The sequence below is a fragment of the Mus pahari genome, chromosome 3, assembly GCF_900095145.1.
Source record: "Mus pahari chromosome 3, PAHARI_EIJ_v1.1, whole genome shotgun sequence".
NCBI classification, from domain to species: domain Eukaryota; kingdom Metazoa; phylum Chordata; class Mammalia; order Rodentia; family Muridae; genus Mus; species Mus pahari.
In genome coordinates, this window is record NC_034592.1 from 147,611,714 (window position 1) to 147,625,123 (window position 13,410).

The window sequence follows — 13,410 nt, forward strand, 5'->3', positions numbered from 1 at the left end:
AACAAGATCTGACGCCCTCTTCTGGAGTGTCTGAAGACAGCTACAGTGTACTTACATATAATAAAAAAAAAAATCTTAAAAAAAAAAAAAAAAAAAAAAGAATATGTCCTGATAAGGTAAGCTTGCAACACACACACACACACACACACACACACACACACACACAACCTTTGGGTTAGGTGATAATCTGGGCTGGCCACTGTAATAGTATTTAACTCTCCTTTAAGCCAAATGGGTAGAGAAGGTGGGGAGACTTACACTTCTAGAGATGAAGAAAGCGGGACCAACAGCTGGAACAGTTAAAGTTCAAGTTTGGTAGTCTAAAGTCAAACCCTGGCACACGAGAGCCTGGATCCCAGCTGGCATCGAAAACTCACCTAACCCGCATTTGTTATTGTTGCCACCACACTGTTGGCTTAGTGAGTGATCACCCATTTCAATCAGGAAGGAGGTTTAAAAAATGGCTGAGTCCTTGTTCCCAGAGAGCTCAGAACTTCAGATGGGAAACAAGTGACACACACACACACACACACACACATATATTTACATACACACACATACATATACAAACAAGACTAACAGGACCACAGAAGAGAAAGAGTCTATGACAGGAATTCCTGGAGAAGGAGGAGGACGAGCTGAAGGAATGTGCAGGGCCAGGCAGACCCGTCAGAGAACAGACTGGCGATTGGGCGAGGGCGGGGCCCTTACTCACACCTGCAGGTGGGAGATGAGCTGTCCCACGGTGATCTCCTCGGCTATCTTCTGGTACAGGCTCTGGCTGTTTAGTACCATGCTCTCCAATATGGCCAGGGACCGCTGGAGGATGGACACATCGAGCATGGGCTGGCTCACGTACCCTGCAATCTAGACCCAGAGAGAGGTGCGCTGGATGGGAAGCACTGAGCCAAGGAAAGCCTGGCGCTCTCTCCTCAGCATCCTGTCTGCATGTGAGCAGTGCCCGGCAGCTCTTGCCCTGGTCAGAGGGCGGGGATTCCCTCAGTACGACACCTCCATCTTAGGTGGCAGTATCCACTCAACTGTGTTTCTTCAAAATGTAAGAACGTAATAAATTAATCCTTTTCAAATAAGGGGTCAGCATGCAGTGGACCTACTGATTATGTATCTTATTTTATCTTCACCAGACCTGGAGACTCCCACACACACAGCCATCTCACTTTTGCCCAAATGTTTCTAGCAGGCGCGTTCTCAGTGAGAAGTGCTGGTCAGTAGACAGCAGGGTAGTCAACGGTTTCCATTCAGCCTGCTGAGCTGAGACCGCCTCTTCTGGGAGCAGGGAGAAGGGCCCTTCTACCCCTCCACTTGATCTGATAAACCAAGCAAGCTACTTGGCAGATTTGTACAAGGGAAGCACATTTGCAAACGAGATGCAGTTTTCTCTCAGAAGGGCTGAGGAAGCAGGTCACTCAGGGCTGATGAAGAGCGTTCTGTGCCAGCCTCGCTGACAACCAGTTCTGCTGTGACCCTGTGCAGGCCTCCAGAGAAGGCAAACTGTGAATTGAGATCTTTTCCTGGACAAGTGACAAGGACCTCTCTTTAGACACGGAGCCACACCTCCCAAGAAGGTGGCCAGGAGGCAAACAAAGAAGCCACCCTGAGCTGCTAAGGAGGATGTTCAGAGGTCAAGGAACGTGAACTCATCTTTAGCCTGGTGACATTTTCAATATAGGATGGGTTTATCAAGTACGAACTACTGACAATCGGGGCGCATCTGTTAAAGCGTCAACTCTTCAGGAGTCCTGGGGAGATCACTGCTGGAGGATGGACACCCAGCCCCGGGGAACACAAAGCCTATTCCCGCCAGAGACTCCAGACTGCAGCATCTACTCTCCCCTTATACCCTGAAAGCTGAGAGGGAGAGGAGGGGATGAACTGAACGTTGGATGCCTCACCTGCTTAATAAAGGTGACTGAAACCATGTCCCAGGAGACAATGCCATGATCCATGAGCTCTAAGAAGGCAGTCAGGGTGAATGCCAGCATCTCACTGTAGCTGAGACATGTGCGACACACACAAAATACAGAGATTCAGAGCCGGGGAGCGCAAAGGGACAGTGCTCAGTAAACAGCCATGGGACTCTTTGGAAGCGGCAGTCGGTGCCTGAAGCACACCTAGCAAGTGCAGAGCAGACACAGCCCAGGTCCCTACACTAGAAAGCTGTGGGCTGCAGGCTCCTAGCTGGTCTCTCTGTCTAGCTTCTTCCCAGGCTTAGTCTGTTATCTATCTCCCAAAACAAAGGCCTTTGTCAATCGGATACTTGCAGGGGGACCAAAGAGAGCATTATCTCCCATTAACCTTTAGGCCAAGAGGCCCCAGGGCGAGGGAACTGTCCAGGTGTGGCTTCCATCTAAGCAGTAGCTCATTTAATCTTCTCCAACTTAGCTTCTTGCTCTGTAAAAGCGAGTTAGTCTCACAGCATTAGTCTCACAGGGCTGTGGGGAGGGCTGGCTGATGAGGTCTGCAGTGCCCTTACAATAACTGTGGTGCAGGGATTAAACGGCTGCCTTTTGTCTCTTCTTACAGGTTTAATCATTCATGCAGGGGCACGGCGGCACTCTACAGTTAACAAGCCAGGCCCCGATTGCCAGAGGTAATGACGCTGCTCACGGAACTCTGAGTTGAGCGTTATCCCCATTTCAGAGCGGAGACTAAGGATGGTCTGTTGCAGCCAAAACTCTCCCAACGGCAGCAAGAGGCTTCAGCCTGGTGCGGCTGGAAGATCCGAAACTTTAAAGCAAATACCCTGGCTTAGCTGCCTGGCTTGGCTGACAGCTTCAGGAGTTAGCTCATCCACAGCCTGTGAGATTTCTGACTCCCTGCCTGCCTGCAGCTTAGGCTCTACAGGCTTAGGTGGAGACCTGGGCATCCGTCACTCACTGCTCATCACGGATAAGGCTCGGCTTCCCACCACAACCACCTGGAGGGCCGTGGAGGTGCCGAGGAGTGGTGCCAAGGCCGGGGCTCCCCCTTGACAGTGTGGGGCAGGGAGATGGCAAATGGGAGAGACCTGTGGCATTCAGAGGGAGGCGTGTACATCGGGTGAGGGAGGACAGGACACAGCATCACTACAGAAGACCATGAACAGTTCCCATCTCTTCCCTGACCCTCATCAGGCCAAGCATTTCCCATAATTTACCAGGTCTGCTGTGCAGCACTGCCGTCCTTGCAAGGCCCTACGGTACTCGCCTAGCACAGCACTGGGTCACAGAGTCCCCTGGACTCTGAGATGCAGGGCCCCCACAGGGACGAGACCTCTCTGAATGTGGACATGAGCGTCTGTGAGCGCAGGGGTACACTGGACACCATGGGAGTGAGAACAGGAGCCCTGCTGGTCACAGGCCTATGGTGACACTCACTGGGACAGGAGCTTGGTCCCGCTCTCCACAAGCCTCGTCAGCACAATGATGCCGTCCATGTTAATGAACTCCGTGGCGAAAGTCACGTCAGCTGAGAGCTTAGCCAGTTCCTTCATGGCATCCAGCCGGGTCTCCATACTAGATGACTGGGTCCTTTCCATCAGCTGGCGTGCAGCCCGGGACTGTGAAGCCAGGGACAAAAGAGATGCCATCTGTTCCTGCCCAGGTTACCACTGTGGGCTTATAGCCAAGTCCCAGGCAGTGAGGGTTTCACATGGCTTAGGAACTGCTAATAAATGTTTATGGACCAGTAAGAGAGTTTCCAACATGCCGAGACTGATCTGTATCTTTTCTGTATTTCTCTAGCCTATGACTTTATTTTAAAAATTATGTTTATTGTGTGTGTGTGCGCGCATGCGCGCACATGCGTGTACATGCTATATACCCTGAGTGAGAAGATCAGAGGATCAGTTAATCTGACAGAGTTGGTTCTTTCCTTCCACCATAAGGGTCCAGGGGATAGAACTCAGGCCATCAGGGATAGGGACAAGTGTCTTAACCCACTGAGCCATCTTGCTGTACAGATTTTTCTTTTTAATTCCTACCAAGAAAATAAAGAAAGGACATCTCCTAGCGGTGAGTCCTCAGATCTGGTAGATCTGGCTTATTAGGGCGCTGTCTACTGGTTAACATTACCTGTCAGTGAGGGGGTTCCCACTGAAGAGCGGAGCCCCCCAACCCCAAGAAACGTGACAGCATCTGTCAAATGCTGAGGGCCCTGCCCTAGAACTTAATCTGATGGCCCTGAAGGACTCTTTGAATTCTAAAGTGTGATAAGCCTAACAAACCACTGATGTCTTAGATCACCCTTCCCCAAAGCACAGAGGGCAATCAGGAAGGACGAAGGAGCCGGAGGCTGAACTTATGAGCAGCTTCCTGGCTGTGAGGGCTGCTGAGAACAGAAGTCCCCTGTGTGGGCCCTTCCTCAGCAGGGTGTCCACTGTCACTCCCTGTGCAGAGCTGACTACCACACAGTCAGACTCACTCCAGTTCACTGCACGCAGTCAGACTCCAGTTCACTGCACACAGTCAGACTCCAGTTCACTGCACATAGCCAGACTCCAGTTCACTGCACACAGCCAAACTCCAGTTCATTGCACACAGTCAGACTCCAGCTCACTGTTTCATCATGCCCTGCTCTGAACAGAACAGTCTCTCTGGAGAGAAGCAGAGTGCCCCGGGCCTGCCTGTCAGCTCAGGGTCAGGAAGTGCTGGAGGCCAGGGAGTGTGGCTGGCTACCCCTCCCTTGCCTCTCTAACGGTTACAAAGAGAGGCCCAAACCTGCCCAAGGCTCTCAGACACACAGATCCTCCTAATTCCACAGTGGAGGAAGGGCGTGCCTGAGAAAAGGTTGCCCATGAGACTATCTGCAAGCACTGGTCTGCATGGAGCTTAGAAACTTCCAGCCCAAATGTCAATCTCCCTCCAGAGACAGGCTTTCCAGCTGCTACCCTGCTCCACTGTATACCGAGGTCTTTAAAATGCTCTACCCTTCCTCAGACTGTCACACGAAGTTAGCAGAGACTGGCTCATGTTTGCGGGGACACGGGGAGGTTGAGGTCTTTACTCTGAGAAGCTCCTTCAGGGGAGGAGGGAGGTGAACAAGATGCTAAGTGAACTGGCTGAGACTCACAGGCCCGAGTCTGAACCTGGCTTGGCTACTTTTTCCATTTCGCAGGTGACAAGATATTCAACCTTACTCCTCGGTCTCCTTGTCTCCCTCTTGGTTGAACTGATACAGTCAGGAAGAGTTAGCAAAACACAAGGCAAGTGCTGACCGGCACTCCTCTATACATCCCCTCTCCAGATAAGTGAGTCCTTCCCTCAACAATAGAACATGGCCTTAACTTCCCACAAGTGTGACAAAGGCTGAGCCCGGGGGCCCATGTCTGCCTCAGGCCTGCCTCCCTGCCCTGATGCAGACTGAACTCTTATCCCTTTCCTGCACTTTCACCCTCTTCCATCTGAGCTCATGCATGGGACACATGAAAAACTGCAGGAAAGAAAGGGCCTCAGGATGGAGGGAAGGGCACAAGGACCGGAGTGCCTTCCACTTCACTGCCAAATTTCATGAGATTTCAAACACATTAAACATGTTGCACCTATGTTTCAGACAAACGTCTTTTGGATCCCACATCCCCCATGTGCCTGTCCCCTCTTCTTCCCTTGAAGGCTGAACCCCGAGACAGTAGCAGGCATAAGCAAAGGGAGGCGGGGCTGAGGCACCTCGGTGGTCTCAATCCTCAAGGTTCCCCCCCCTCCCCTCCCCCATTGTCTGGAGACACGGTCTCTGGAGCCTACATTAGCTTTGCCAGACTGTAGCTAAGACTTTGAATTCATGATCCTCTCTGCCTCTGCCTCCCAAATGCTGGGATCCCCGGCCTGGTCTACTGCTCCTGGCCCCTGCTTCTCGATTCCTTTCAGGCTGCGTCCTTCACTTGCCTTGACAGGTTGCTTATATAGAATGAGAGGATCCCCGAGTCCCCTCCCCTCTGTTCCCACCCCCAGCACTCTGACACTTTCACCATGGTTATCTCTTAAGTCTTCCTTCTGTCAATCCCGACATCTCACTGCCTCTGCTGGGACCTCATCCTTACCAGTCTCTGAGAGGTCACTCTCCCACCAGTCTCTCTTGCCTGCCTATGAATGTGGCCTTTCTAACACTCAATAGGATGCACAGGGTACATTTCTCATGGAATCTATTTCTTTCTAGGCCCACGGGAGGCCATGCGCGTGCCTTCAGGACTGGTCTCCCCCACACACCTCCCAGCTCTGGCTTCAACACTAGGAAGGAACCACAGTTCCTCTTCCTTCAGTTACTGCCAGGGTTAGCCTCTAAGCTCAGGGTCCCTGTCTCTGGGAAAGCCTTCTGGAAGCCCCTACGCTGGGGGAAGCAGTCCCTCTCAGGCTCCCTACAGCCAGGAGGCTGTCTGCTGCCCCTGCTCGTGAGCTGCCAGCCGGGCTGTGAGGGTGAGGGACTTCTTCTCAATGTAGAGCAGAGTCCATGCCACCACTGGCATGGTGCTGGTGTGCCAGGGGGATGGTATACCTACCGGGGAGATAGCCAGTTGTAAGATTGTCCCGTTCTTAATGTCACTTCGGGTCTGGGTAGCAAAGAATAAAACAGAACAAAACACAAACACAATATTAAAACAGTGCATGGAGGCGAACAGTAAGGACTGGTGGCCATTTTCACAGTGTAATTGACTTTCCTCGTCTGCAGGTGATTCAGCTAGCAGTGAACTGAAGATATCTGCAGGGGGAGGGGTTTGCTTTGAATGTTCCTGCCTGTTGTTCTTGTCTGGTCCCCTAAGCATTGCTGGAGAGCAGGTACGGCCATGGCCCGCCCACTGCATGAGGTACAGTCTATATCTAGGGGGGATTTTCATGTGAGGGGATGTGCCTAGGTGACAGGGGTGTGCCTGGGTGACAGGGATGTGACTGGTGACAGGGATGTGCCTGGGTGACAGGGGTGTGTCTGGGTGACAGGGGTGTACCTGGGTGACAGGGATGTCCCTGGGTGACAGGGGTGTGCATGGGTGACGGCGATGTGCCTGAGTGACAGAGGTGTGCCTGGACAACAGGGATGTCCCCAGGTGACAGGGGTGTGCCTGGGTGACAGGGGTGTGCCTGGATGACAGCGATGTGCCTGGGTGACAGGGGTGTACCTGGGTGATAGGGGTATGCCTAGATGACAGGGGTGTGACTGGTGACAGGGGTGTGCCTGGGTGACAGGGGTGTGACTGGTGACAGGGGTGTGCCTGGGCGACAGGGGTGTGCCTGGGTGACAGGGATGTGCCTGGGTGACAGGGGTGTACCTGGGTGACAGGTGTGTGCCTGGGTGACAGGGGTGTGCCTAGGTGACAGGGGTGTACTTGGGTGACATGGGTGTGCCTGGGCGACAGGTGTGTCCCTGGGTGACAAGGATGTGCCTGGGTGACAGGGGTGTGACTGATGACAGGGGTGTGCCTGGGCAACAGGGGTGTGCCTGGGTGATGTGCCTGGGTGACAGGTGTGTCCCTGGGTGACAGGGATGTGCCTGGGTGACAGGGGTGTGCCTGGGTGACATGGGTGTACCTGGGTGACAGGCGTGTGCCTGGGTGACTGGCAGCTACTGTGCCATCTGCACCTCCACAGACTTGGTGCCCAGGGCTTCTGGGGACCCCTCTCCGTGGAAACGGAGGACAACTGTAGCACACTGAGGTTCTTCTGCAGCTAGACCTCCTCCTACTTGCTTCTTACAAAGAGATTCTCAAGATTTTCCTCAAGAGCCACCTCAGCCACCAGGGAGCCAGCTGGTGTACTCCTCGCTACCTAAAGGGCAACTCTTTAAATAGAGACCTGGCGCCACCTGGACAGTAAGAGCCAGACTGTGTCATCCCCTTGACAGGTCACTGACAAACAAGGCTTGCCCTGCTCTCAGCTGCCCTGGACTTGCCTGCTCCGTGACGTAGAGCTGAGGCCCATCTGCATAGCGGAGCGTGTAGTACTCCGGGTTCGGTAGGGACCACCTGTGGGGAAGAAAATGGTATACACTGCTGCCTTTTCCTCTGTCTTGTCCATAGCAGCAGTGAAATAGTTTTCAGAAGTCACTCAGGGACCTGCCAGCCGTCTAGAGCACAGTGGGATCCAAACAAGCTTTTGGCTGAGTCCCCAAGAGGGTCAGGGACACAGAAGCAGAGGCAGGCAGAGGGGCATGGGTCTCTCATCCTACCCAGACCTCCCAAGGGACACTCCAAGGCCCAGGAACAAATGAGGACCCCAGGAGGCCTCAGGGACCTTATCAGCAGTCCTTCCGTGGTAAGACAATGACCCAGCCCAGGCGGACCCCATCTGTACGGGTTGGTTCCTCTGGGGCTGGGCAGCCTCAGCTGTCACTGTGGAAAGGAAGTCACTTCAACCTACCCATCGCACACCTCCTTGATGATGGATGCCAGGGGCCGTTTCTGAAAGAGAGGGGAGGAGATCCTTCACTATGTGCTTCTGTTGAGGGCACCACAGCCAAGCCACAGAGACTGTTTTCCCGGGGAGGATGGGGACTCAACTCCTGTTGCCACCCTTAAGACGCCAGGGGCCTCCAGGCCTAAACACATCCCCCATTATGGACCTGACCCTCTCCTGACAGCCCTGACTCTCACGGCAGGGCCATACCTGGTCAATTTCAAGGAGCTGGGCATTAGCACCTGGCCACTCGATGGCCACTTTGACAATGTCGGATGGAGGCGGCATTGTTCCCGGTGGGCCCTTCTTCAAGACACAGCTGCCTGGAGAGAGAGTGGAAAAGGAGAGGTCAGACAGTGCCTTCCTGCTCATTCTCGGAGTGCACTTTGGAGCTCTGAAGACAGCATCTGAGGTAACGCGTGAACTACTTGGCATGTACTTCTCGGGCTCCTGCTGCAGCCTTTTCTTGGGCTGCTGTCTCCTTAGATTCAATCAGCAAGAGAAACGGGCAAGCCTCTCAATCATCTGCAGCGTGGGCCGCAGCAAGATCCACCAGTGTGACAGCCAGTCAGTGAGGGTCAACAGGCCTGGGGTGGGGGGCAGAGCTCACAGAGTGCAAACCCTCATCTCGGGGCCTCGGGAAGAGACAAGCTCTGGAGCAGAGAAGACTAGACAGGCTTTTCTTGGTTGAACGGGTAGCTGAAGGGGCCAGGCCACTTCTGCTCAGCAGTCACACTCGGAAGATCCCATTGTCGGCAGGCCCAGCCACGCTCTCTCCTCCTGTCCCTGCAAAGGACACAATGTGGAGCCTCCTCCCTGTGGGATGGTGTGGAGTTCCAAACACTGGGAAGAGAACTGAGACAGGAAATGCTATTTTGGTCCCCAGTGCCAAGGGCAAGGGTTGCCAGGGGTGCAAGTACAGGCCTGAGGATGCTCTCACACAAAGGCCCCTCCACAGGGCAGGGCTGGGAAAGGCATCTAAGCCCCGCCCCCACTGCTCTTCGGAATAAAGGGAAATCAATCAGCTGGGGCAAGTCTGGGAGATGGACTCATGTGACTGGTCTCCTAGGCAACTCTGGTGGCTTAGTGGTATTCTGGGCAGTGCTGAGGCTCTCTCCAAGGTCTGAGGAAGGCAGTCACACTGCTGATGGATTATTTCAATGTATATTTACACTCCTTGCCTACAGGTTTGGGAGCAGGCGCTCTCTTAATGAAAAAGACCTTTTGCCTCCTCAGGGTTCAGCCACTCGCCTGCAGTTCACGCCTGGCTAATGGGGACCACCTGCCTCTGCCAGCGTGTGCGACACCACCGTGGCTAAGCTGTTAATCGTGTGTGCTATCAATTTTCCAGCCCCAGCAGATGCAGGTTCTCACAGCCTGGTGGGTGCAAACCTCTCTAGTGTATAGGGGTGAAGTGTGTCCTCTACACCCACCAGGCGGAGAGAAGGAAGCTTACTGGATCATTTCCTGAGGGGTGGGCTGTGCCCTTCAAGAGTCAGCTGTCAAACCCATCAAGCTGTGAGAGGACACCCACTTCTGCTTCTCAGCCCTCAGAAAGAGGCAGGGTAGCACCGGACTTACAGAGGTCAAGGCTGACGCTTGTCAAGTCCTGGTTGACGAGGCTAGTAAGTAGGAAAGGTGGCAGGGCTTAGAGCCCAGCCAGCTCTGCCCCGTACCCTGAGCAGGTCTGAATCCTGCCTGCCAAGTACATGAGGCCTCAGGAAACGGCAGCGGGCAGGGGGCTGCTCTTTGGCAGAACCTTAGCATGCAGCTCTTGCATACCTAGGCCCCAAACAAACCCCTGAAAGAAAACCGGCCCCATGAGGCTAACCTCTGGAGAAGGTGCTGTTCCAGTGACAGCAAGGCACACTGTGCTATGCCAGGGTGTGCAGGGTGTCCCTATCTGGGGTGGGGCATCGCTGTCAACTGACGTAATCTACAGTGAAGTGCAGGGACCGGAAGCATATCTACACATATGTGCATACGTACACAGATTATAAAAATAGAAATACATGTCTCCCTTAAGCCTTCGCCCAGGACAGGGGACACGTTCACCACACCACACAATGTACCAGCCTCCTCCTCTGCTCCTACGGACTTGATGGCCATCACGGAGCTGGGCCTGGGTTTGTGCTTCCTCTAAATGGAAGTGCACAGTACAGCTTCCCAGAGCATTTGTCAATCTGGGTTGTTGTTTTGTGGGTTTGTTTTTTAACTTTTCAAAATTATTGAAGGCTGGGAAGATGGCTCAGAGGGTAAAAGCATACATGCATGCATATGTGCACATACATGCATACAGTGAACAGCAGGCACCTTGTGGGCTAGGCCACTGTTCTCACTGAAGAAATCAGGTAGGCTGAGAGCCCACTGAGTGGCATGGCTTCTACGAGTCCCTTCTTTACCCAAGTCTCTGCCTTCTGATCTTGAAATGTGGATGCTCGTTCTAAAGTGTTCTGGGTACCCTCTGAATGGCAAGTCCATGATTTCAAAGCAGAACATAGCCGGGCGTGGTGGGCACGCCTTTCATCCCAGCACTTGGGAGGTAGAGGCAGGCGGATTTCTGAGTTCGAGGCCAGCCTGGTCTACAAAGTAAGTTCCAGGACAGCCAGGGCTACACAAAGAAACCCTGTCTCGGAAAAACCAAAAAAAAAAAAAAAAAAAAAAAAAAAAAGCAGAACATAAAACTGCCCAAATGCGGATGACATTTTTAAAGGTTCTCAAAGAAATTAACCCTTACTCTGCTGTTAGGAAACACAGTTCACTTCATGACCTCCTTCCTGAGCGTTCCCTTTGGAGGTGGACGAGCTGAGTGTGGTCACTTTGTTTTGTTCCCAAACAACTTGCCCTAGGCCATCTCATCAGTTATCAAAGCTGGTCGTGAATGATTCATTTCAACCCATGTCACATATAGCAAGAACATCTCCAGCCACCCTGGTCATCCCAGATAGCAACAGGCCTGCAGCAAGACTGTCTTCCCACAGTCAAGCAATTTATTGGTGGCGAGTGACAGCCAGCTGCCATGGCTAGAGGGAAGGAAGGGGACACTCAGGTTTAGTTGGACAAATCTAATTCCATCTCTGAACTTGAAAGACATTGACTCAAGAGGCTGAGAGACAACAAACATGGAAACAGGAAAGTCACAGCTTCAACCGTGTCAGGGCAAGCCAGAGCCGCTCACAAGCCAAAGCCACGAGAAAGGCCAAGAGCCCTGCAGAGAGAGCTACGTTATACAGCTGACATGAGGCCCAAAACCAGCAATGAGAAAAATCCCACGAGATGTGCAGAGCCTGACCCCCTTCCCACAGTCCACGTGACATTTCCTGCTAGCCAGTATTTCTGCTCGCTGCAAAGGAACAGTCCAAGACCGACCCAAGCTTAAGAAACTACAGTGGAGGCCAGACTAGATGGGGGTGTCATGGCATAAGGTGATGGATGTGTCCAGTGGGCACTTAGCTAACGCTGGCTAAATTCGTGAGCAAAACCCACTTAGGGAGGACTGGTTTGCTTACAGCAGGCCACTTACAGGGTGACTCTGAGGTCTTCAGACATGACGGTTGAGAACAGCCTCTAACTCACTGTTCCCGTTTACAGCGGGTACCTCAGGAACCCCGAAAACAGCCTTTTTTACAAGCAAGAAGGTGAAAGTTCAGAGAAACTCATCATCTGACTGGAAGGGAAGGGGGGGCATGTGGGGGTGGGGGGTGATGACAAGAGAGAAGTGAATTATATCAGAACTGCGTCTCAGTGATGCCAGAGTTCAGTCTCCCTCCACACTGTCCTTCCTGTGATGAGGATAACATTGGCTAACAATGGCACCACTCAAAGGCTCCCTCCCACCCCTATCTGTCTCCTTCACTTACAACTCAGCTTCTCAGCTAATTAGGGCTCTGGGCTTGCTAGGAGAGCGCTCCACACCCCCCAGCTCTATTTTAACCTTATTTTATATTTTATTTTCATTTTAAGGCAGGGGTTTCAAAAAGTTGCCTGGGTCCAACTTGTAATCCTCCTGTCTCAGCCTCCTGAGTTGCTGCGGTGTCAGACCCGTGCCTCCTGGCCCACACAGCAAGCCTGTAGGTGTGTGCTCTCTAGACAAGAGCAGTCGGGGGCGTCCTCAGTCACCCACCTGGAATGTCAGAACCGCACATCAGAGAAAGCAGCCTGGTACACAACCATCAAGGCTACTCAAGGGAGACTTCAGGTTGGTATTATCCAAAGGCAAAGCCAGAGATGCTCGGGGACCCATGTAACGAAGATGGCCCTCCACAGTCCACAGAAGGCTGCCCACACCCCTCGTGTGTGCTCAGGCCAGTTTAGGCAGCCCCTTCCCGGCTGTCTGAGGCCAAGCTCCCTCATTTGTCCTACCCGAGCGTCAAAGCCCAGTTCGGACCTCACCTCCGGTTAGAATCATTCTTTCGCATGTATACCCCACTCCCACATTCTGTTGTAGGTCTAGTATAGTTACAGAATCACAAGCGCTCTCACCACATCCTCCTGCAGAGAAGGACCTGCACACTGAAACCCCATGGTTCTGGCTTCTTCCACTCCTACAGAGCAGAGCTGGCTTCCAACAGGCAGGAGGCAGGAACTGCTCCCACCAGGTCCGGAAGCCTTGCAACACAGTGTCCCCACACATTTCTGTTATCAGGAGGAACTTAGAGCGAGCCTTCCCGGAGAATCTAGTTAGGGGAAACAATCTCTTCTCACTCCCCTGGAAACCAAGGAGGGAGGAGATGGAGCAGGACTTCCCAGACAGGGAGCACTCGGGGATGAAGGATCCCCTGGTAGGGAAGCCCTCTAGCATGCGTGTGCTTACTCTCCATTTTCATCTTAGAAAGGAAGTGGGAAATTAGGTCGAAGCAATTCAATAACATTGCAAAATTCTCAGGGCTATAAATAGCCACCAGCTCCACCACTCAGCGTAGTGCACTCAGTTCAATAGCAATCGTCCAGTGTAAGGGCACTGGAGTCCCACTCTCAGTCCACAGCCCCTCCAACACCAATGACTCCCCTCCTCCTCCTCCTCCTCCTCCTC

General features: G+C 53.0%; 1 protein-coding gene across 3 annotated transcripts in view; it reads right to left on the reverse strand.

Annotated features, from left to right (window-relative positions):
* The window catches only part of Elmo2 (engulfment and cell motility 2), a 39,351-nt gene that overhangs the window by 20,733 nt on the left and 5,208 nt on the right, over nt 1-13,410 (reverse strand). For 2 of the 3 annotated variants that reach the window (XM_021194793.1, XM_021194792.1), the window contains exons 2-8: nt 8,589-8,701; nt 8,343-8,383; nt 7,876-7,948; nt 6,491-6,541; nt 3,378-3,559; nt 1,914-2,013; nt 716-867 (exon numbers count right to left, since the gene is read on the reverse strand). In XM_021194793.1, the coding sequence (XP_021050452.1) occupies nt 716-867; nt 1,914-2,013; nt 3,378-3,559; nt 6,491-6,541; nt 7,876-7,948; nt 8,343-8,383; nt 8,589-8,666 (677 nt within the window). In that variant the 5' untranslated portion in view covers nt 8,667-8,701. Of the gene's footprint in view, nt 1-715; nt 868-1,913; nt 2,014-3,377; nt 3,560-6,490; nt 6,542-7,875; nt 7,949-8,342; nt 8,384-8,588; nt 8,702-12,860; nt 13,021-13,410 lie in introns of those variants that run through there. The other variant, XM_021194791.1, reaches the window with a different exon arrangement.